General features: G+C 42.1%; 1 protein-coding gene across 2 annotated transcripts in view; it reads left to right on the top strand.

Annotated features, from left to right (window-relative positions):
- Positions 1-22,949, top strand: part of gli1 (GLI family zinc finger 1) — a 53,100-nt gene extending 30,151 nt beyond the window's left edge. Inside the window, exons 2-13 of one of the 2 annotated variants that reach the window (XM_080026901.1) lie at positions 9,847-9,957; positions 12,922-13,154; positions 13,900-14,001; positions 14,095-14,293; positions 15,005-15,158; positions 15,273-15,392; positions 15,732-15,872; positions 15,996-16,145; positions 16,320-16,484; positions 16,775-17,005; positions 17,559-17,871; positions 18,325-22,949. In XM_080026901.1, coding sequence (XP_079883027.1) covers positions 9,887-9,957; positions 12,922-13,154; positions 13,900-14,001; positions 14,095-14,293; positions 15,005-15,158; positions 15,273-15,392; positions 15,732-15,872; positions 15,996-16,145; positions 16,320-16,484; positions 16,775-17,005; positions 17,559-17,871; positions 18,325-20,837 — 4,392 coding nt within the window. In that variant the 5' untranslated portion in view covers positions 9,847-9,886 and the 3' untranslated portion in view covers positions 20,838-22,949. Of the gene's footprint in view, positions 1-9,846; positions 9,958-12,921; positions 13,155-13,899; positions 14,002-14,094; positions 14,294-15,004; positions 15,159-15,272; positions 15,393-15,731; positions 15,873-15,995; positions 16,146-16,319; positions 16,485-16,774; positions 17,012-17,558; positions 17,872-18,324 lie in introns of both variants that reach the window. The other variant, XM_080026900.1, reaches the window with a different exon arrangement.
- Positions 22,950-24,772: the final 1,823 nt, after the last annotated feature.

Genomic DNA, 24,772 nt, shown 5'->3' with positions numbered 1-24,772 from the left:
TGTGGTTGCTGCGCTCGTCTGGTGGCCCTGAAGGCCTTGTCTGCTGCTGCTGCCGTCCTCTGTGGGGATTGCGCAGCGGTTTTCTCCCACACACACAGAACACAAACACACGCGCACACACACACACATAAACTTAACACAATTTTTTTTTTAAACAGCCTCATGTAGTGCACTCTTTGCCTATGTCTCTCTCTCTGCCATTCTTTGTCTGGTTTGCTCTCAGCGCCACACACACACACACACACACACATGCGTCAGGTATCCGCCCCCACACTCTCTCTCTCTCTCTCTCTCTCTCTCTCTCTCTCTCTCTCTCTCTCCCTACATACCCCAGAGCCCCTCAGTCTCTCTCTCTCTCCTCTGTCTCTTTTTCCTCACAAGTTTTTTCCACCTCCTCTGTCTCCTCCCTCACTTCCAGCTGTGTTATACAGCTAAGGAATATAAGTAGCAGCAGGCCCGCTATAAATATCGCCTGCCCACCCAAGACTGTTAGGATTATTATTTTTCTTATAATCACTGCGGTCTTTCTATAAACCCAACAGATTATTATCTGGTTTTTGTTCCCCCTGCATGGTGGTGAGGGTCCCCGATTGCCGTGTGCAGCCGCCGGCTTCGTCGAATTTCATCTACTGAGGACATTTTTCCTTTTGTAGGTGTCGGGGAGATGATTGACCGGAGAAGATTTGTAATACAACTGTGACAGTGTAGCCTACTAGACAGTGACGAGTAGAGTGGGGGAATAAATGAGAGCAAAATGACGTAGAGCTGGTTGAAAGGATGGGAGCAAAAGAGCAACGGGTGTGATGTCCGGGAGTGTTGTAGAAACTGGTTACAATGACAAAACTACTTTTTTTCATCTTTCTTTTTTTAAATGGGGGTTGGGCTCCTAGTTGTTTATAGATGGAGCACTTCTGCACACCGCCTCAGTCTACAGCTGGAAGCCAGCTGTGTGTGTGAATCAACCTCTCCTCATCTGCTTTATCCATCCATCCTCCTCTCTCTCTCTCTCTCTCTCTCTCTCTCTTTCTATTTTTTCTTCTCTCTCTCCCCCACCCCCGGTTTCCTCCACTTCTCCTCCTTAAAAGGAGTTCAAAGAAATAGTTGTGGTCGGGGCATTACTACCTACCTGATACACACACACACTACTGGAAGTAGTAAAAGAAGAAGAAGGGAAAGACAAGACGATAGGCGTTCAATACAGCATGGTAGACATAAAGGGGAGGGAAGGTGTGTGTGTGTGTGCGTCTGCGTGCATGCGTGTGTGTGTGTGTCTGTCTGTGTGTGTGTGTGAGGTAAGGAGAGAGGAGCGGAGTGGAGCAGGGTAGGCCTACAGGAAACCACAGGTATGTGCAGTAAGGCGGGTGGGTGGCCGCGGCCTGGAGTAGAAAGAGGACCGAGAGAAAAGTGGGGATTGTGGAGCCTTGTGTGATAGAATATTAGGTTATTCGGGAGGGGGGGGGGGGCTAAATTAGGAAGGGGACACTCTCACACACTTTGGCAGCACCACTGTGTCTGTCCTCTCCGTAAAAAAAGATGTCGGTTGAAATCCCCCGAAGTGACAAAATGTTAAACATCTGCTGCAAGTGAAGCTGCTCAGCTACCGAGCGGCCGTACAAAACGCTGCTTGTGCAGGCGAAATGAAAACAAGGAGAGGTGAACCACTCCTATAATCTTAAAACAAACACCATCAAGCCACTGACTGATCAAGCCAGCTGTTACAAAAGCGGTAAAACAGTAATCATAGCTGAGCAGCAGAGGCGGTGTGTTGCTCTACATGTGGCTACAAAAGAAGCTGGTGTACATTTTGGAGATTTTCTGTACTGTGTATTTCATTTGTCAGTGTATTTTGCTAGTACCTTATACCTTCCTTGCTCTTCTCCAATCTTCATTCATGATAGTAGAGCGTGTACATCTTTTTATATGCTACTGCTGTTTAGAGCATAACTTCATGTTGAATTAAGAATATTGCATTGGCTTTCAGCAGATTGTCTAAACTGGGAAGAAAAAAAATTCAATGTAGGCTCAATCGGGAGCTGTTTTCTGCTCTGTTTGCGCTTGTCTTCCCTACTGTGCTCGGTTGGCCCGCTCCCACTGTCTGTCTGTCTGTCTGTCTAACATGTTGAGCTGCACCTCTCGTGCCCCCATACGTCTGTCATCAGTCACTCCGGCTGTGTAGCAACAAGGGATCAGCGTTTCATTCTGCCATTTTCGACAAGGTGAGAAGCCCAGCAGTGAGACATCAGCACCACAGCTTTCCTCAGCCCACAGTTTACAGTGGAGGGATACGCGAGGTGTGAATCGGTGGGGGTAAAAGTCCCGGGCTATGGTGTTGACTGTATTAAACCACGCAGCCATGTCTGGTAAACATTAGTTTAGGGCTTCAGGGGATTCTTCTTTCTCAAACATAGCTGCCAAATGTGCTCTTCTCCCCTTTGAACACATACTCATTAGTAGTAGTTTTGTTATGTCACTCAAATCAGCATGCCTTTTACTTTGATGGAAACATTATCAAGGGGGTTAATATGACACTACCATTTAGCTAATCTGTTTGACGTTTTATTATTAGTTCGATTTTGATTACATTGCATTAATAACAAGTTTACTGATATATTTAATGTATTTGTTCCCCTCTTATATGAAATACTATATCCACAATATGAGGCTAGATTATATGTGTGGAATTTGTATATTTATATAAAACATGATATGGCAAAAATTACGTATGTTTGTGAAACCATCAAACGGACAGATTGTGGTTCCATCAATGTAATGACCTATGGCTCCACTTTTTTGCTTTGCATTAGACCAATCTTTTCAAAATTCGGCCATGGACCCTCCTAGTGCAAAGGTTAATGATAGTGTAAAGATTGCAAAACACAGTTGATACTCAAGATCAATTGATGAGGTAAAAAGTATAGGCTCCCAAAAATGAAGTACGATCCACAAACATAACTTTTATTGTACTGTGCGGTATAGTTCAGATGCCAACGTAAATACTGCTTCACGATGATGCTTCATTTTGTAAGGTATTCTGAGAAATCTGTTTTGTCTGGACGGGAATTAAAGCAGGTCGAATCCAACTCAAAGTAGATATGACATTAATCTTCCCTGCAGCAGGTCAGCGAGTAAGGGCTTATCGTACATTACAGCGATGTCTCCAGCCCTGTGGCCTTTCGCTGGTCACACCATTGGCCCCCATCACATTACGGCAGCTGTGAGGAATTCACAGAGTCTGGGTAAAAGGGGTAAAAAACATGGGGGGGGTTAGTGGGGTGTGAGGGGGGGGGGGGGGGGGCAAAGCAGCTAAAGGAGGAGAGTCTGCGTTGGGTGGTGGAGGGGTTACAAAAACAAAGGCCAAATTTTAAAAACAAAGTTTACCACCGAAGGAAAACAACAGGGTGGGTGGGTGTGTGTAGAGAGAGAGAGAGAGAGAGAGAAAGAGAGAGAGAAAGAAAGGAGGAAGAAATAAAAAACAAAATGAGGTAGAATCTGGACTGTGGTTGGCTGAGGGCCCAGGAGCCCCGCCTTCATCTCCCCCCCCCCTTCCCTCACTCGCTCCGTCTCCAGCCCTAACACAACAGAATCCCCCACAAGCCCAGCCACATCAGGAACGGCTGGCTACATTATAGCTGCCATTATCGTCTCTCAAGTCATAACAGCCAGAGAACACCCACCTCGACTCCTTTAGCTCCGCCAAGGCGGGGGGAGGGGCGAGGGAGAGGTCGCAAGAGCAGGAATGAGAGAGAGAGAGAGGGAATGAGGGAGAGGGTGGAGGCAGCGGGGGAGAAGAGAGAGAGAGAGCAGGAGATAGTTGGAGATAGAGACGCAGAGAAAATGGAAAAGAGGAGTAGAATGGGAGGAGGAAAGTAAGGGGGGCGGGGAGGGGACAAAATAATCTCAGATGGGTGTTGTTTACACTGCAGGACATGTTCCAAAAGACGTGTGTTAAGTTTAATTTAGGCCAGTTTTGTCTAAGTAATAACTTTATTCAGTGAACATACAAGCTAGAAAACACACACATACTGCAGACTGGACTGCATCTACTCACATTCCCATCTGAGACCAGCAGAGAAATGAGGTTAAGAGGAGAGGGGTTGACATTAAATGCCGGTTGCTACATTGGCCGGGGAGGGGGGGTGCATGTGTGAGCCCCAGTTTAGAGTTACTCCCAAGAGTAGAGGAGCGTAAGAAGCAGGGCCCGGATCAGGTCTTTTGTCTGACACAACCAGTGACCTGTGGAAATGTCTGTCCCCCCTCTGGAGACTTCCAAGGAGGGAGGAGGACTGTCGCTTTATGGGAATGTCACAAATGGCCAAACCGCGCACAGCTAAACAAGGTTTCTCTTTGTGTACCGCAAATAAAAAAAACTATCACCTGAGAACTTAAGGTTTGTGGGACAAACGCTCACCAAAGGTCATTAGAAAAAAAAAAGGCCACTTAAGGCCTTTTTAGTCTCCTAAGTAGACTACTGCATTTGTGAAGCTTATGGTGTCGATTTTGCTTGAGTCAAAGCTCAGATTATATTTCACTCTAATGTCATTAGAAAATCACTAAAACTAAATTAACATTCTCAGCGAGCCACGTTTCTGTCAAGGTTGAAATTAAATCTACAAGTGGTTTGGATTCTCAAAGCGAGACTGTTTCACTTTTTAAAAGAGTAAGAACATAGTATTCCTCTTAACGTCGGAAAGCTGAGGTCATAAGCAATAAATCACAACTCAGCTTAATTCAATACACTTGCAGACGTACTTGGTCTGGTATAACCAGCAACTTAGAGTGGCTAACGTTGGCTAGTGTTACCACCAATTAAACTTTGGTTTGATTGGATGGATTTTGCTGTATATGGTCACTGACTTATGGACTCTTTACTACTTGTGCTTTTGTAACAATGTGTTTTTAGCATTTCTATTGTCCAGTAGGCTTACTTTAAGTGAGGTAAAGTAACATACCTTTATCACAGAATATTTACAAAAACTGTTGAGCGAGTGATTTAAGTAAGGGGGTAATTTATTGCTTTAATCCGACATCTAATTTGTTAGAGGAATCTCCATGGAGTTTGTATCAGCATTTTCTGGTTGGGTCTTTGCAGCGCAGCGGTTGATTGTTTCTGACAGTACATGAGTAATAGCTCACTATAGGAAGAATCATATTTTATGTTTGGTGGTAAGCTGTGTTGGTAGGGTGAGTAAGTAGGTAAGACGGAAAAAAGGAAAATGTATTAGGCTAGACCACAGTATAGGACTTCCTGGGCTTGTTTAAAAATATCCAGTTATTGAGCTCAGCTAATATCATCCATCCAGGATACCATCCAACGTAATGAGATTTTCTCTTTGGGGAAAATAGAGCAGTCCCTCACAGGTATGCTCAACATATGGAAGTTGTCTTCTATTGATGACATTATAAAGGTCACTTAAGAATCCTCATACACATACAGGATGTGATCCTACTGGTGATTTCATTTTATTTTTTATTTTTTCAAAAACTGACATAATTAGTTGTCTAATATATTTTTCAGTCAATTCAATTAGGAGTTAAGACATTACTTTTTAGACTGATCGATTGGTCCATTTATTTAAAAATCATGGATTAATCAATAATGAAAATATTCCTTAGCTGCAAATCCAAAAAACATGCAACTCAATTGAGACCTTCCCCATCTTTATCTGTTGCCTAAAACACATAGTACACTCATTTATATGAAAAGGAACGGGGTCGGATTTCTCAGTGAAAGAATCCAAAGGATGTGATGTTTCTGCACAGAGGAAGAAGAAGCTCAACCGGCTAGCCACAACAGCTAGAGAAGTTGTGTCAGAATCATGACGTTTGTCAAACTAAAATAAACAAACGGGTCAACAAAACTTACCTCATCTATCATAAGGACTGGTATATCGCACCGTTTCCGTCTCGTGTATCACTGTTTTGGCCAGTGCTCGCTTGTGCTGACGTCATGAGAACACGCATCGCTAGAGCTGCAACGATTAATCGACGAATCGATTATTAATCGACAACTATTTTGATAATCGATTAATCGTTTAGAGTAATTTTTTAATACATTTTTTCCAAATTCTCTGATTTCAGCTTCTCAAATGTGAATATTTTCTGGTTTCTTTAATCCTATTATGACAGTAAACTGAAATATCAGTGTGTTTTGGACATATCAATACATTAGAGGACGTCAACATGGGCTTTGGAAAATGTATCAACATTTTTCACCATTTTCTGACATTTTACGGACCAAAACACTAATCGAATAATAATCGATTAATCAAGAAAATAATCGACAGATTAATCGATTATCAAAATAATCGTTAGTTGCAGCCCTACGCATCGCTGAAGCTCACTTTACCGACACTGGAGCTGCTATTCACAAGGAATTTGAAAAAGTTCCATAGTGCCCCTTTAACAGTGGTATTCATTCAGTACTGCTGTTACTGCCATACACTATAGTATCTCAATGGGTTCATCATATGTTTGGTTGATGATTGTTGAGGACAAAGTAATTGTGTGGGATTAAGTTGTGGTACTCATGTGGAGTGGTGATGTTGCAGTGCTGTGAACCTGGAGTAGTTGAATGAGGAGGTTTTGGGTGTAGAAAGTGGTTGTACATCCTGTCCTCATCCTTAGCCTCTCGGTTCCCGCAGTAGAGCTGACTTGTTTAGTTAGGCGTTTGATTCATGGCCTTGGGGTTTTTAATATGCTTCTCCTGCGCCATCCCTCTAAAACCCAGCTCCACAAAATTACACCGGGGAGCGAAACTCCCTGAGAGTTTCTCACAAAATATTGAACTTAAATAGAACAATGCCACAACACCTGTGTCAGCACTGTGTGTATATGGAATCATCATGCTGCACAGATGCACATTACTGTATATACATTCATGTAGGAATATGGTAGATGTATGTTTTTTAGCCATTCCATACATGGGATTTGTTAATGTTTTCTTGGCGGTCATCAGTAAGAATAAGACAAAATATCAAATATGTATTGCACAATAGTAATAATTATAAAGATATTCAAAGATGTGGAATTATGTGAAGATAATCTTGTTTCCACTATATGTTTTCCATTTGTAGTGTGCAAATACCTTCTGCAAGAAATGTATCCATGCATTTATTGTTATCACTTGCAAAATTGTATCCGCAGTGAAGGAATTCCTACGTCTCTGTATAGCAGCCAAAGTAATACGGATATGGTTAAGGTTAGGGAAAAATCCAGGTATTGATTGAATGTCAGGAAAGTTAAGGCATGTCTCGTTTTTTGAGTAGCGAATGTTTTGGAACTTAAGGAAAGTTTCCTCATTACGTACATAATTTTTTTTTAATATAATTTATCATTTTTAGAAGACTGGGATTCTCAGACTTTGCAAACACTTATTCGGTTGATTTATTCTATGTTTGCATCTACTTTACAGTAATTTACTGGATTTGAGCAGAAGCTATGTATCATGCAAATGTATCACACAACACACAGTTGAGTGTGTGCTCTTGGAGCTCCAACAGAAGCACTCACACACTCGCTCGCTGCCTCATTCCCTGGAGAAACACTCGCAAACATATTTTTCCAAAGATTCCAGCCAGCGTATGCGCAGGTGGTCTCATACATTATTCACTTTTATTCCAAGATACACCACTATTTATCATGTCACACCCTCTCTGACACACACACAACACACACACACAGACACACAAACACACACACACACACTGCAAATACACTTGTCTCCCAAAAGTCCCTTCTAATGCACCTGCCACTGGGACAGTACAAACTGCTTGGGTATATTAGGTCACACTCACTCTTTCACACACGCACACACACACACACACACACACACACACACACACACACACACACACACACACACACACACACAGACGCATTTTTGTAGACATGGTGGCCAGTGGATTATTATGCTACCCCCTGGCGAGACTGACAGGTGTGTCACTATGTGTGAGTGTGTGTGTGTCAGTCAGTCTCTGTGGCGACCCCCTTCTTGGTATTTATTGGTTCTGGACAGCTGAGGCGCTGGGCGAGATCTCTATTTAGCGCTTCCGGCTCATTATCATACACACATCCCAGGGCAGCTCTGTGTGTGTGCAATTAGCCCCGGACCGCCCTCATCATTTAGCCACTCGCTAACTTTGCGTTCCAAATCCCCCTGGTGGCTTGTGGGCTTAAATAGGTCCCCACTGCCCTTTTAACACTTGCGCTACTACATAACAGGCCTGGCAACCTGTCACACTCAAACCGCAGAGCTTTCATCTGCAGCAGCTTTACCAGTTTGGGTTGTGAACACTTGTCACATGAACAGCAAAGCAATGTGATGTTTTGATTTAACTTGCACGACTAGGATTAAAGTGCAGAGTGAACAGAAAACGGTGCCAGGCAGTCAGATGTGTTAATTGTTTTTTTTTCTTTTTCATCAATTGGTACAAATAATGTTGCTGTTTTTTTAAAATATGGCTTCGGAAATTCCATATTCAAAATAATGAAAACACAAGAATAGAGACACATTAACACAGGCATGGCTAAGAATAACGGGTTGTGAAAAAGTTTGTTGACAAATTTTTCAACATTATAAACAAATATCAAAAGACTTATATGAAAGCATTTTGGTGATTTTCTCCGCTTGTGGTAGCTATGACATCAGCGTGTACAGTAATGTGTTGGTCCTAATTACCTCGGTAACCATGTTAAGTCCCGGCTATTAGTACCTGCACTGATGTGGTTGGATGTAATGAGCAGGTGCTTCATCCTAAGATCTCTCAGCTAGAATTACCTGACACACATTAACTCTTGTTGAAAGATACCACCTCAATGTGTGTCGTACAAAACGCTTCTTTGTTCTACTTTCATTTTCCTCTGTTTGTGTTGCAAACATCTCTAAACTATTTGTATTTTAAACCCCAGATTTTTCTTTTTATGTCTATCTTTCCCTTGTTGATGGCTATATTTACCGGGATGGGAAGGTGCTTCAGATTCTCTGTCAGCATGGGTTTGAGGTGCACGACTCTGTTTATAGAAGAGAGATTATGGCCAAGTTCACTGTTTTTGCCACAGGGCTTTTTGTCTAATTTGTAGTGTGTATTAGTAAGTATTTTTAAGTTACGTTTACGAGTCCAGATTCCAGAGCAGAAATGTATCCATTTGGGAATAATACTAATGGATGTTGTGCTGTATTTAACCATTGAGCGTTAAGGTTTCTCTGCTCCAATTCAAATTTAAAATCTGAATTCACGACAAGTTGCAGTTCACTTGTATACTGTATCTCATATTGTAATGCAATGTTTTACATTCTAGTTAAATTGTAATTACAGTACACTTTTGTTTTTCTTTCCAAATGATTTCAATGTTATGAGACTTCAAATTTTTCAAATACAATTTGATTGACTAAAGCAGGTGTAGAACCTTCTTTAATAATATGAATCCCTGTATGCTTTAACACCATTAACATTGGTGCTTCTGCTTTTGATGCTTTACAAAATGTTTAAATAACGGAAGTATCATTTTAAATGCAGGACTTTTACTGGTGAATTTTTATTATTGTATTTCGTCTGTGGTTTAAACATTTCTTCTTTTATGTAAATAATGGATTCAAGTGCTGTCATAGCAGCTATGTTGTATGACTCAAACTTTTCAGAGTAAGAGTGCTTATTTTGCGCTTGAACTGTTTTGCTTGTTTTGTTTTATTCTGTTATTCAAGTCCTATATTATTATTTTTTTCTCCTCCAACCCCAATTGTTTTTGTCTATTTGTCTTTGCTCTTTGGTTTAGTTTAGTTTGGTTTGAGTTTATTTGGTTTATCTCTCTTCACCCCTAACCGTGTCCTTGTCTGTGTGTGTGTTTCAGGTCCAGGGTGTAAGGGGGAGCAGTAGGTCTCTGCGCTCCAATGCCAGTGGACATGCAGCCGCACCAGGGGCTGTATCACTACGAGACCTCACCCAGCCAGCCCTCCAGAGGGTAAGACAGACAGCAGTTAGCATGTGCTACTACGTCCTCACTCATTACTCTGCGGCTGCAAAGAATGCCTCTGTCCACACTTTAGAAATAGTCCGACCAACAATTGTAAGCTGACATGCTCTATACTAATTATTTTATTTAGTTAATTTTTTGTTTGTTTGACATATATACAAGAACACAACCGTAGAACTGTAGAATCTCAGGGGGGAGTTAAGTGTTGAGCCTGTGTACATTCGACTTTTTATTTTTAAGATCCATTTGAATTTTTGACAACGAACTGCGACCGAGATACAGACGTACAAAGTTGGACATTTCACAGTTGTCAAATGCTTTATGGAAGACAAACTATTTCATGGTGACTGTAACATTATATCTGTGAAAACAAATATCGCTCAATATATATATGAGCCCAGCACATAAACGCAGGCCGACATGTTGGAGCTATTTTTTGACAAACAACAGTTCATCTGTCAGCCCATCGTCTCTATTGCGTGGGTTGACAGATATGTTCCTTGCCAAGAAATAGCTCCGGCACAAACCATTAGCAACCCCCTTGTAAAAAATACCAAATAGCTGTTCTCTCTTTCTGTAAAGGGATGACATCGTGTCAATAATACGGCTTCATTAAAAAAATTTAAAGTGAGACACGGCAGGTGAATAGGGTAATATTTTTAACTTATAGATTTCTTCATAAAACGTTGACAGTTGATAACTTAGCCTACATTAAAAACCATTATATTTTATTTTACAATTTTTTCATTAATGTTTAAATAAATATGCAAATTTGGCAATATCTAACTAATTATGCGTAACTTGCATCTTTTTAAAAAACAACAATCTAAATGTTGGATGAAGCCAGTTTTAAAATCTTTTTAAAAATGTTTACAACATACAAGTTTTTACAGAATAGATTTTGGATATAGCCTATTTCAATTTTATAAATAAAAAAATACAAAGCACAGAAAAAATATATAGAAATCTGCATATTTTTTAAAACAAAATGTATCATAAATCAGACCATTAACAACATAAGAACAAATCCTTATGTAATAACCTTCAGAATAGTGCTAAGAATTACTATGGAAAGTCAAGTTGATGTTATTCCTTTAGAAGTTGAGATTTGTAGTTCAGAGTATTGTAATAACTAATGTTGAGATAAGGTCTTTAAAGATGGTTGTATAGGAGAAATATAGCTACATACGCAAACAGACAAGGTTTAGCAAAATAAACACCTAAATGTACATTTTGGACCTTATATTCAAACTAGGATAAAAGAAGATATGTTACGGAAGCAAAACAGCAAAAATCTCTAAACTGACCAGTACTTAACCAAACCTTAGCCAACTGTTTTCCCCTCCAGTCTTAATGCTGAGATTCATATTACATTTTCATTTTACTCTTCGACAGCAAATACGTGTATTTAAATTATATCTTCAAATTCTGGACACTTGTTTTGTAACGTTTTTCTGCTCTGCAACCACAGCTACTCCTCTCCCCTTAATGTTTTTTTATGGCCATTTTAGTAACAAACAACCACATAATCCCAACAGTCCTTATTTATCAAGTTGAAATAATACTATTGTAATGTTGGAGGCTCAGAAAAAGTTCCTATTTTAAAATCACACACACACACACACACACACACACACACACACACACACACACACACACACACACACACACACACACACAAACACACAGATATTCCGACAAGGGTTACAGAAGCCCCAGGTCCCGCAGTCACTGCAATTGTTATGGACACACAGTACTATAGCTCGGCCCCTCACTCCTCCCCCCTTCCCTCCCTCCCTTTCCCCATGCCACCCAGGTTGCGGCTGGACTCGGCCTCTCTCTGACAGCTGCTAATTACAGGCTGACCAGGCCCCGCTGCGCTCTGCATGACTGCCTCGCGCCCTGCTCAGGTTACCCAGGGAGGAGTGAGGGAGAGACGGAGAGAGATGGAGAGAAAGGTGGCCTGGCAGGACAGAGAAAGACAGAGGAAGAGGAGATTGAAAGTGAGAGAGAGAGAGAGAGAGAGAGGGGAGAGAAGAGAGAGAGAAGTAGAACAGAAGGGATGAATGGGAGAAGAGAATGGGAGGTAGATTCAGGACTAGGGGAGGGGGCGGGGGGGACGGGACCAGCACAGTGGATTAGAGTGGACAGATTAAGCTCCTGTGTGGAATACACGTCGTGGTGAAAGAATTAAAGATCTGAAAGGACGATTTAGGAGTAGAAGGTGGATGGATGAAGTCTGCCCCCTTTTTGTTTAATAGGAGAGGGGCGAGAGGGACAGAGAGAGGTAGAGAGAGAGAAAAAAAGAACAGGGGGAGAGATAGATTTTGAATATACCAGTGAGACCGAAGAAAGGTCAGAGAAAAATGTGTTGAGGGCTGGAAAGTTTTCCAGTGGAGCTTTCCTTCTCCTGTAGTTTGGTTGGTCGGGGGAAAACCCAGATGAGTTCAGATTCCAAAATGTTCAGAGCAAGATAAGAGCCATACCCCATCTAGTGTTGAGAAAGAGACATCACAAGAATAAAGTTAGTGGAGCTTTCTTTCTCTAGTTTGGTTGGTAGGGGTTACTATAAATGCGTTAACTTATAGATGATAAGATGGTATTTATAGAAAATGTCATTAGCATGACCTTATTTGGGACAAAAAGTGACACAGGAAACACAAAATAAGATAGTATTATTTGTTTATTTATTTTCAAATTTCATCATGCTCAGTTATTTTCTTAAATGTATTTCTTGCGTCATCTACTGCCACTGAATAAGTCATTCAGTGGCGGACCCCCGCTCCACTTAAAATCTCTCTCTTTCAAGTCCAAATTGGTTCCTCATTAGGAGCAGGGGATCTTAAGAGTCATTGAGAGGCAGTAATCATAACAACAGACTCCCCCATGACTTTTAATTGAAGAAATGATTTTCTATCATCCATAACCATGTTTTTTTTAATATTTTTGCAGACACGGCCCGTCAGACCAGTCTCCCTATAGTGATGCGTCCTCGATGCGTGCCCCGCTCCTCACCGGCCCTCCCCAGGACTGCCGCTCCATGTATAATCCCATATCCCCCGGTATGAGTCACGGCTCAGGCCCGGGACAGGGGCTCAGCCACTGCATGGATCAATACATGAGGCCCCCCCAGGCCCCACCGCCACACAGTATGATGGCCCACCGGGGTATGCAGCACAGCGAGAGTGAGTCACAGTATCTCTTACGTCTTCTTGAGCTCACAGCTGCTACTGATTTGGGGCTTAGAGATACCTGAGAGACTGAGTCAGAAACAAACAGAGGACTACCTTGATTTTTCTACAATAGGAAAGATCAACAGAAGGCCGGTTGTAGTGCTGAGATACCAACATGTGTGCAGCAGCTTGCCTTGGACTCATCTAAATTACCTCAGTTAACCACCTGGAATCTGTTCAGTATTCATGTTAAGATTCACTAATTTAATATTTTATGTTTGCAGGACCTCTTGTTTAATCTGTAGTTCAAATTAAGTTGAAATCATAGTTAAAATTATAATAATACATTTTATTTGTTAGTAATCCAAGGAAACTTTACATGCACAGATAACATATAAACAACGTTAATACGCAAAAGAAGAATAACAATAAGAACTTTCAAAGCATAAAATAAAAAAGTGTGGCTTTTACTTTCGAACCTCCCTGAATGGTTAACAATTTTTCAGAAATGCTATGTTTCATTTAAAACTTCCATCGACATGATTGTTGTGTGGTCAACCCCAATGCAAGTAGCTGTCAATTCTTGCCCAACTAAATCAGCAGTTATTTAGATGATGTGTAGCTTATATTTTAAAACATGGCCACACTGTAAATTAGAGTGACCCATAACTCCTTTCTCTGCCTCACTTAAGTTAATGTGGACCCTTGCATTGAGCGCTATGTTTCAGTGTTTCTGTCTGGCTTTACTATCTAACAGGTGGCAACAGCACCCCCTACTGTAGCCAGAACAACATGATGTCCTCTCATCACAACTTCAACCAGATGCAGCATGGCTCAGATCAGATTGGCTCAGGAGATGGTAAGGTTAACGTAACACTCCCCAACATTTTCTTTATGTATAAATCTTGTCTCTTAAAAATGTTTTTTTAATATCATCAATTTCTTCCCACAGGTTCGAGGTTTGCCACCCCTCGTTCCATCCTGAAGCTGAGTAAGAAGAGAGCTCTGTCCATCTCTCCTCTGTCTGATGCCAGTGTGGACCTGCAGACAGTCATCCGGACGTCACCCAACTCCCTGGTGGCCTTTGTCAACGCTCGCTGTAACCCCAACGGAGCCAGTTCTTATGGCCACCTGTCTGTGAGCGCCATGAGGTAAGACATTCATCAAAAAAAATATTTAAATTCAGCAATAGAGCATATCTATTTACCTTAAACTTATTAAGTCTAACATTTAAGGTTTTGCATTTTAAGTATCTGCTGTACATTCTCTTGTTTTAAAATAGCCCCACAATAGTTTTTACAACGTTTTAATTTAAGGCAAAAAAGGTTGTTGTTTCTCTTCCCTCATTTGGCCACATTGTTGGCCACAATAATAATAATCACCCACCATTCATCTTCTTCTTCAAAAACAAACAAAAAACAGTCAGTCTGAATGTGAGGTGATTGCATTCCTGAATCCACCACTGACAGCAAATGCAGGTGAACTGCAATAAGATATTAAAGAATACATCAAAATGTTGGAGAAATTCACCAGTTCAACTGTGCTTGTTTTCCCAACTTGGTAGCTGTAAGCTTTCCAGCCAATTACTCAGCAAATAGGGTGAATGGGTATTTACACATATGAACACACACACACACTAGGCAAATAATAAGAAAGTTTCATATTCCATATTGAAAGGAATCAATCTGAACATGTGTTTCCGGGCCTTTGATAAATATTTTTTTTTTTTACATATTTTAAAATTTCAGCAAATTGCCCATGGGTTGTATTCTTTTTTTTTAATTATTTGAATATGGCACCAGTTCCATCTGTTTGTATTGTCCTATAATTGTCATATTATTGTTTCTACTATTACTCCACAGTCCTCACCTGGGCTATTCCAGCAATATAAACTGTCAGTCCAGGCAACAAGGTTCCATGTACGGAGGAGGCGGGGGGACGCCTCTTGGTTCCTGCCAAGCTTCAAGATTACCCCCCCACAATCCTCGGCTCCACGCTGCACCCAAACATGGACATGTAAAACGGCTATTTCTCACTCACTTTACAAAGAAGTTATAAACAATTCACTGTCAGAATTTAAATCAGCTAAATAAAAACTGGGTTGATATGATGTGTGTTATTGTTTTGTAGATGAAAACAGAGCCCGGGCTGGGAGGTGTGATGGATGGCATGAACATGAATATGAATATGAAGAGTCTGGAGGAGAGATCGGAGGGAGACGTGGCCAGTCCTTCTTCCACTGGCACACAGGTAATGCAACGGCCTCATTCTGATGAGAGGTTTTCACTTTTACTCGTTTTCATTTTAGTTTGGGCTTCAGTCGTCAAATAGGAATTTTAAAGCATTTGACTGTGTCATATGTCAAACTGTAATGGAGTCAAGATAAGAACACTGAGTTGACATCAAACAAACTTATCTTGTTAAACATGTTTGACAATGAATATGCGCAATACTGAATATTTGCCACCAGTCACAGCATGCAAAAAAAGAACAGTTTTGCAGATTTCTTGGTCTGTTTGTATGTAGTTGATTACATCAGATATAACTTGATCCATGAACTTCTGGTGTGTACATTTTATGTTTCTTCAGGACCCTCTCATGGGTCTGCTGGATGGCAGAGATGACTTGGACAAGGATGATGGGAAGCAGGAACTAGAGGCCATCTATGAAACCAACTGCCACTGGGAGAGCTGCGACAAGGAATTTGACACACAAGAACAGCTGGTTCACGTAAGAGATACATAATCCCATAGATATAGATATTGTAGAATGGAGATACAAATAAATAGCAGGGGAAACAATACAGGATGCCACTTGAATGTTAAGGAATCACCCTATGTATTTACTCAACAGCACATCAACAATGAGCACATCCACGGAGAAAAGAAGGAGTTTGTGTGTCACTGGCAGGAGTGCTCTCGAGAACAGAGGCCTTTCAAAGCCCAGTACATGCTGGTGGTTCATATGCGCAGACACACAGGAGAGAAGCCACACAAGTGCACTGTGAGTGTATCTTTAGTCTCTGTCTATGTACATTGTTATATTTACATGTATCATCCTGTCTCACCAGAACTTTCTTCAGCAAAAATGACTTGTAAATTCAATTTGATTTAAAAAAAAAAAGTAGTTTTGTTTAGTGAGACATTTAAATAACATTATGTCATTTTTCTGTTCCAGTTTGAAGGCTGTAATAAGGCCTACTCTCGCCTGGAGAATTTGAAGACCCACCTGCGCTCTCACACTGGAGAGAAACCTTATGTGTGTGAACATGAAGGTTGCAACAAGGCCTTCTCCAACGCCTCAGATCGGGCCAAGCACCAGAACAGAACTCACTCCAATGAGGTACTGTAGAATATACACCACTGGAAAATGATCTAGTTTAAACAATAGCTTGACAATTTAATTAATTTGCTGGCTTGTCTTTTTACATTACTAACAGTGATAACTGACTAAAACATACTTTTTCTATTTATTTATTTTATTTTGGATTTCCATAATGTCAGGTATAGAAATCAAGAAAAGTACACTGACATTGTTTTGTATTGGGGCAAGAACTTCAAAGAACTTCATATGAGAGACTACACACACAAACAAGATCATGTTTATTGACAGATGCCTTTTCTCTTTTACAGAAACCTTATGTATGTAAAATCCCCGGCTGCACTAAGCGCTACACAGATCCAAGCTCTTTGCGTAAACATGTGAAGACAGTGCACGGCCCTGAAGCCCACATCACCAAGAAACACCGTGGAGACACAGGCCCTCGACCCCCTGGTTCAGCCATGACCCCTGGAGGCTCTGAACTGCTGCTGGAGAAAGAGGAGACGCGCAGGGAGGACTGCAAACTGCTGGCTCCAGAGAATGTAATGGTGAGTTACAGTATACATTTTATGTATGGCCTTCGAGTTACATTTTAAGGTGGAGTCAGTGATTCTAGAGAAAGCTTGTTTTCAAAATTACTTTTTGTCAAAAATCAGTGAATATCTCCTCATGATCCGCTACCTGTCCTCAACTGTGTGCCTAGGCTCTGTAAACTAGCATGTTGCTAGCTTAGACGGGACCCCTCTGTTTGCATACCCTTTGTTTACATACTAATTTACAGAGCTGTGGCTGTGTATTAACACCAGATCCATACTGTTCAGCACACAAACAGTATGGACAGGTAGATAGTGAGAAGATATTTGCTGATTTTGACAAAAAAGTAATTTTGACATCAAGCGCTCTCCAGAATCGCTCACTGCACCTTTTTAAATATGAAAATAAGAAAATAAACATGGCCTTGATGTTAAAAGCATCACATCTGTAGTATTTTTATCCCATTGGGTACAAATTACATATAATATTTCTGCCATTTCAATAGGGTTGTCTGTAGTTTGAAGAATACCTGACATCGCATTACATAACTCTTTCTTGCAGAAGTCCCAGCCAAGCCCCGGTGGTCAATCATCCTGCAGTAGCGAACGTTCTCCACTGGGGAGCGCCAACAACAACGACAGTGGTGTGGAGATGAACCTGAACGCAGCAGGCAGTCTGGAGGATCTCACGGTGTTGGAGGATGGAGTAGCAGGCGGAGGAGGAGGAGGGGAGTCGGGAGGTTTAGGATGTACAATAGGAATGTCTGCACAGGCTTTGAAGAGGCTGGAGAACCTGAAGATTGACAAGCTCAAGCAAATCCGTAGGCCAACCCCACCTGGCCGCTGTGCCAGCAACAAGCTACCTGCTCTTCCTGGTATGTTTCTTTAATGAAATTTGGACAATTAACAACAATATGAACTAATCCATCTGTTATAACCTTCAGAATAGTGCTAAGATTGATGATGGAAAGTTTAGTTGATGTAAGTGCTCTTGAAGTTGAGATTTATTGATACAGAATATTGAAAGAAAAGTTTGTTGTATAGAAGAAAAAATATACAGACGCAAACAGACAGCATTAACTATGATATACTTATAAAGTACACTTTGGACCTTTTATTCATATGAAAGAAGACATTTTATTGAAGCATAATAGTCAAAAATATTTAAAACAATTATTTGTGCTTGAATATACTGTGTGAACATATATACGTATATACAGTATGTATATTAATAATTGATTCCAGGCTTGTTTCAATGGGACATGGAATACCATTGTATTGACAAACTGCTTCTAAGCTGTTTCCTCCTTCTGGATGTTAATTTTCAGGTCCAGGGGAGAGTATGGGAATGTGTGCACCGTCTCCACTCCTCTCCAATCGACGAGTCATGGAGCTGTCTAATCACGAGTTAGGGGGTGGCACGTCGCTAGGCTGCTCTTCCAATGACAGGAGAGGGAGCGGCACCAGCAGCCTGAGCTCTGCGTATACAGTCAGCCGTCGATCCTCCATGGTGTCTCCCTACCTGTCCAGCCGGCGCTCCAGTGACGTCTCACAGATGGGAGGAACCGGAGGGGGAGGGTGTCACCTGATTGGCCCAGAGCAGAGTGCAGGAGACCCCCTCTCTCCGGAGACCAATCGCAGAGGAGCTCCGTGTCCTGTAGGAGGAGGAGGAGGGTTGCCAGGTCTTCCTAACTTAACTCCTGCCCAGCAATACAGCCTTAAGGCCAAATATGCTGCAGCGACTGGTGGACCGCCACCTACTCCTTTGCCCAATATGGAGCAGACGGGTACTCCAGGTAGAAGAGGTGGTATTTTGAGTGAGTACCAGGGGCAGCCTCTACCTCCTTTCCTCCAACAAGGTGGTCCGCGTAGGCACAGTGCCAACACAGAGTACGGCACCGGTGTCATCTACCCTCACCAAGCTCCTGGTAACCACAGCAGGCGAGCCAGTGACCCGGTACGATCGGCAGCAGACCCACAAGCAGTTCTCTCCAAGCGCTTCAACAGCCTTAACAATGTGGCCATGATGGGCCGAAGGAATGCACTGCAACACCGCGGTTCTGACACCAGTCTTTCCCGCCACTTGTACTCCCCTCGGCCCCCTAGCATCACAGAGAACGTCATGATGGAGGCTATGGGCATGGAGCCCCACCTCTCCCCGGTCGAGGCAAGGGATCGTTCTATGATGATGCCCCCCGGAGAGAGAGCCTTCATGGGATATCAGCAACAGCATCAAACTCATGGAGGTGGAGGTTCTCTTTCAAACCAATTATCTCCAAGCCACGACTCTATGAGCTGCCCAGACCAGGGTTACATGCAGGGGCACTACCAGAACCAGGGAGGAGGGGTCCCTTCCAGAGTTGGTGGGAATCCAATGAGCCAATCAAGGCCTATTCACTCAGAGGGCATTTCTAATACACTTCTACAACAAGCAGAGTACAGCATGAGCACCTGCCAGCTCAGCCCCTCGGGCCCCAATTACCCAAGCATAGGCCAGGGCGGTGATTCTGGAGGCGCTTGGAGTGACCCCCACGGCCAAATCCAAACGTCCAGCCATCCTCGAGGAATGCAGTATTCAGATCCAAGCCTGCAGCCTCAACAGACCCACTTCAATGCTCAGACTGGCCTCTACAACAGTCCTGATGGAACCCACAAGATGGTCATCAAGCCCGAGCAGCAGTTCCACCCCGGGATGGGAAGCGGAGATGCCTGTCAAAGTGCTAAGCTCCAACAGCAGCGGATGCTCCTCCAGCAGGCTCAGGGTTACCCTCAGCAGACGGGCCAGGCCATGATGAGGAACTCTAACAATCCCAGTTGTGACTTCCAAGCGCAGAACCAGAGCTCCTTCCCCAGCGGAGGGGGCTTGAGCTTGGGCTGTGCTGGAACGGCACTAACCGACGGGCAGAGGTCTGAAACCCCCATGATGCAGGTGAAAGAGATGATGGTGAGGAACTATGTGCAGTCCCAGCAAGCGCTCATGTGGGAGCAGCAACAAGAACAGCCAAGTGGAATAAAAGCTCCTCCTCTATCTGATAATATGGATATTACTGCCCAGACGGCAATGATGCAGCACAGTCCACAGCACCAAAACCAGAATCTTTACACCAGCCAGCCCTATCCAACCTATCCCAACCAGAACATGGCCATGAGCCCTCCTGCCCACAGCAGGGCGCCCAGCTCTGTGACCCCTAAAGAGCAGCAGCTGACGGGTCTCCAAGGCTCTTGTTATAGCCAGGAGATGGGGGTGCCCAGGCCTCCTCAGGGACGTAAACCTCTCAGCCGCCAGAACAGTCTGTCCCAGGTAGGAGGAGTCTACCTGGGCAGCCCAACCCAACTCAGCCCCGTCCACTCCAACACCAGCCCCAGGCGAGGGGTCCGACTTCCTCCAGTCCAGCATCCACAGCACCTGCAAAACGAGATGTTCTCTCCTTCCAATAACAACAACATGTACTACTCGGGTCAGATTAACATGGAACCCCAGAACGGACCTTGTCTCAACACTATGGGCATGGACCCAACAGTTGGCAATAAGCCTGCCCCAATGGTTCCCTATCCCGAATCTGGCCCCATCTCCAATGCCTTAGAAAACCTAGACCTGGACAATGCTCGCATAGACTTCACCTCTATCATCGATGATGCTGATTCTTCCTCGTTCAGCCCAATCAACAATCCCCTTCAGGGGCAACCGGGGTCTTCCTCCCAGGCCTCATCCCGCCTCACAACCCCCCAGACTATCAGCCTAGCTGCAGGCTCAGGCATTAACAACATGGCGGTCGGCGACATGACGTCCATGCTCACCTCGCTGGCTGGGGAGAATAAATATCTGAACACACTATCGTAGAAGAAGACGATTTCCGGGGTATCTTTATCCACCGTTACCTTCGCGTATAGAGGCCTTGGCCAGTTCTTAATGTTCCAGTTGAGATCCCGAATGGAAATGTATGTAGCCCAGTATCAGAAGGTACCCAGCCCAGCATCTAAAACACATAAGTCCTGTCGCTTGTTTTGATTCTCCCTGGTACATTGCAAGAAAGCCCAATTGGGGTAAGGTAGAAGAAACCTTTGAATAGATCATTGTAATGGATCATAATTGGTCTGGGCTGGTCTATACATCCCCATTAGCGTCGATATGTAAACCTAACACATTAACCCTTGTTTGAGCCAGGATCCTGAACTGGCTAGGGGCTATTGTTACTGGATACGCATGTAACAGGAACGATATGTTGTAATGTGTTTTGGTTGCACGTAAAGTCTAAGCTACTAATGTGATCCCATCACAGGTTTCAAAATGATAAGAATCCCCTTCCCTAAACCTTAAAACCAAAGGTGCCTGATCAACCTCCCTCGCTGTATTGTTCTTTTGCTGCCTTGGTACTTGGTATTTTTTTCCGTGCCTTACTACAAGACACAGAGCTAATATGCCTGATATGAAACGGATACTGAACTTTTTTCCAAACAGGCATTCCAGTCAAGTAGGGCTGTGGCAACAGTGGAGCAGAGAAGGATGCATGTAAATAAGTTTTATATACATTTATATATGTTGTGTACATGACAATGAGACAGCGGACAAATCCTCACCTGTCTTGTGATAGACTGCATGGATTCTGAAGGCCAAGGTTCAGGAGTTGGTAAGATGGTTGTTCGAAAGAGCGGAGTGAAGACTAAAGATGTGCTTTGAGTGATTGAGAAAACGACTTCTTGGTGCTACTAAATATTAATCTGTATTGCTAGGGATTTTTTCCTCGTCACAAACAACACACTCTTTTATAGTGGCATATCAGTATTCCCACACATGCACAAATGGAGACACACAGACATAGCCTACACACAAACACTCAGGACTTGTTGGTGTTTGAATCGTTGGTGTTCATATTACATGTATGTTGTAAATTGCCTTTCCAGACAGAGAGTTTGCACTCCACATGTTTACTGTAAGTGTACCTTAAGCAGCTGTGTACTTTTTTTTGTTCTTTCAGTGGTGTTTGTAACTGAAACAGAAGAGGGCCTTTCTCTTTCCAAGGTACATACATGGGGAATAATGAGTTAAGCTCAAATGTAATATGTGCGCATCAATCCGGTCTACTTTATAGTATGTCCTATATGTATTCAAACATAATGCCTTTGCTTTCAAACCTTTAACCTACGAGTCACAAATGATTCAACTGAGGATGGCTCTAATCCCAAAGAGGGTTTATTTGGAAAATTCTGCATCATTATTCTGGATAGGGGATCAAAAAGCGGGGATTTTATCAAAGGCCACCACTGTAGTAAAATACATATTGTTATATGTACACTGAGGTACTTTTGCGTGACTATTGAGCTGTATCATACGAAGATGGCTGCAGCTTTTTGGTAGGAGAACTAACTTTACACTGTGGCTTTGCACTGACTACAGCACTGTGTGGAAAGGTCTTTGTCTCTTAGGACTATTCACATGAACCTCATTTTGATAGCGATAAAGAATCATCAGTATTTTCTTAAATAGTCATTCAAGAACACATCTGAGCATACACGGCTTGACTAAACAAGGCCACATTTAAGTATTGCTGAAGCATTTCATGTGACTTTTACAGAATAAAATAGTGGCATCACTTCAGAGTTTACTAAGCATTAGCGGGAATGAACATTTCTTCATTTTGGAAAAAGTGTACAACCTACCAAAGACACCTTAAAACGACTGAGAAAAAAAGATGCACAGATAGTCTATTTTAACACAACACTAACACTAGCAATAAGGGCATGGACATTGACTGATAGTGCTGTTCCTTAGAATGTATGAGATGTTTTGTACAAAATTATCTTTTTATATTAATGAACTTTATGGACGTTGCCTTTTATGTGTGTGCGTGTGTGTTTTTGTTTTTTTTATAACGGTCATCCTTCATTCTGACTTTTTTGCTGGCAAAAGAATATCACCTTTAGCAACAGAAAGCTATAATAGTAGCATTAACTACAATAGACAAAAGCCAAGTGTTATATTTTGTGTACAATTTTCTACATTTTTATACAAATGTGCTATATTTTACCAGTTTATGAATAAACATGTTCAGTGGGATGGATGCAGGATGTTTGTCAGACTTTTATTTTCATGGTTTAATTTTTAAATGACCAATAAGTAATAAGTAACCCATCTGTACATTTTAAATGTCAACGAGGTTTGTTTAAGGCCCATGTTATATTGTAACTGTAGGATGCATAGTCAAATATCCACAAAATACGTTTTATGTAAGGAAATGGGTCTTATCTGCTGGTTGACAATTCTTTCTGTACCTGGTGCTATGCAATGACTAAGTTCCTCCAATAGAGTGCAGCACAGCCTGAGAACCAGCACTGATAGCCAACAGTATTCCTATTCTCTTCAAATGATCGCACCCATGGCATACCATTAATGCTGCAAACTCCCTCTACATAGTCTTACAAGTATTTAAGCAGTTCAACTATATTCTGCATAATTCCGAAACAACACCATTTTACCCTTAAAATATAAAAGCCTAACAAACTGACCAAGCAGAGGTTATTGATATTGTAAATCATCCTCTCTTTTTGCCCATCCTCCTTATAAAAGAAAAAAAAACCTTGCCAATGAATATGATTTAGTCATGCCTGTCTCGGCAGCCTATTATGAGCTATAGTGATCTGCTTGGCTGCTATAGTAAGTAAGTGGATTATCATTAAAAATGGCTTCTCTGGTGACATCAGTGCCTGGACGGCCTCTTTGTGGTGAGTGGGGACTGGCACTGTGGGCTGCAGAATGCTGTAAGAAAGAAAAACTACACAAATCTTGCTTGTTAAATACTATCAACATGACATCCAGGCTTTTTAAAAGCCGTCAAATAAAAAAAGTGATAGGAAATTCATACCCATGATACTGTTTCATAGGACTCTGGCCAAAAGTGGTTCCCAATCTCTTTGGCCTGTGACTCTTCAGAATGAAGTCATGTCTATTTGTGACCTAGGCATCACGGGATCTGGTAGTGAGGAAGTACATTGTGAGCAGTGCAACTACAGTGATGTTTCTCCTCACGTTCTGACACTGTAGCATAATTTGTGATAATTAACCTAAAATAAACATCTCTCTCGCGCTCTCTCTCTCTCTCTCTTTTCCATCTCTTTAATTAGGCTACTTTGTTGCTCTAACGATTTATCATGGGACCCAACATTGAAGTATCCCTCTGACTGGTGGAGAACTGACTTTGATTGACGTACAGACTAACTTGAACTACATGACATAAAGTAAATAAGCCTATATGGATGGTCTAATTATAAATAATTAAAATTATAAAAAATTACTAAAACAATGGCTGCAATTAAAATCAAACAAAACCTAGTTCCTGTTAAAAAAGTGAGTAGCCATATAGCAACAGTGCCTAACTCTTACTTTCAACAAACAAAACCATGAGTTAAACTGACTACAATAATACTTCCAAAACCTCCTCACGATTCTGACAGCCTTATGTAGCCTAAGTGAGAATACACCCATTAGTAAACCTTTATCAGCGTTTAATATGACAGTAAAAAACTAAACAGACTTCACCATTTTTCGTTATTTTTGGCACCTTGTTGACACACCTCCTCGCCGTCATTTATTAGGTCCATGGCATTTACACTGCTGTGTTTGATCTTATAAAGATGATTTTAAAGTCGCTTTTTTTATAATGTGATAGTTTAAAAATAGCGTCACCACCATTACTTTTTACAGTGTCGGCTCATTTTGGTTGAGGGGCCCCAGTGTGCTTAGACTATATTGGCATTGTGGTGTTGTGGCATGGCACAGTA

This window comes from Ammodytes marinus (assembly GCF_949987685.1).
Source record: "Ammodytes marinus genome assembly, chromosome: 4".
In the NCBI taxonomy this organism is placed as follows: Eukaryota; Metazoa; Chordata; class Actinopteri; order Uranoscopiformes; family Ammodytidae; genus Ammodytes; species Ammodytes marinus.
Note: the sequence above shows the minus strand (reverse complement) of the source record. Positions and strands in the feature narration are given on the sequence as shown.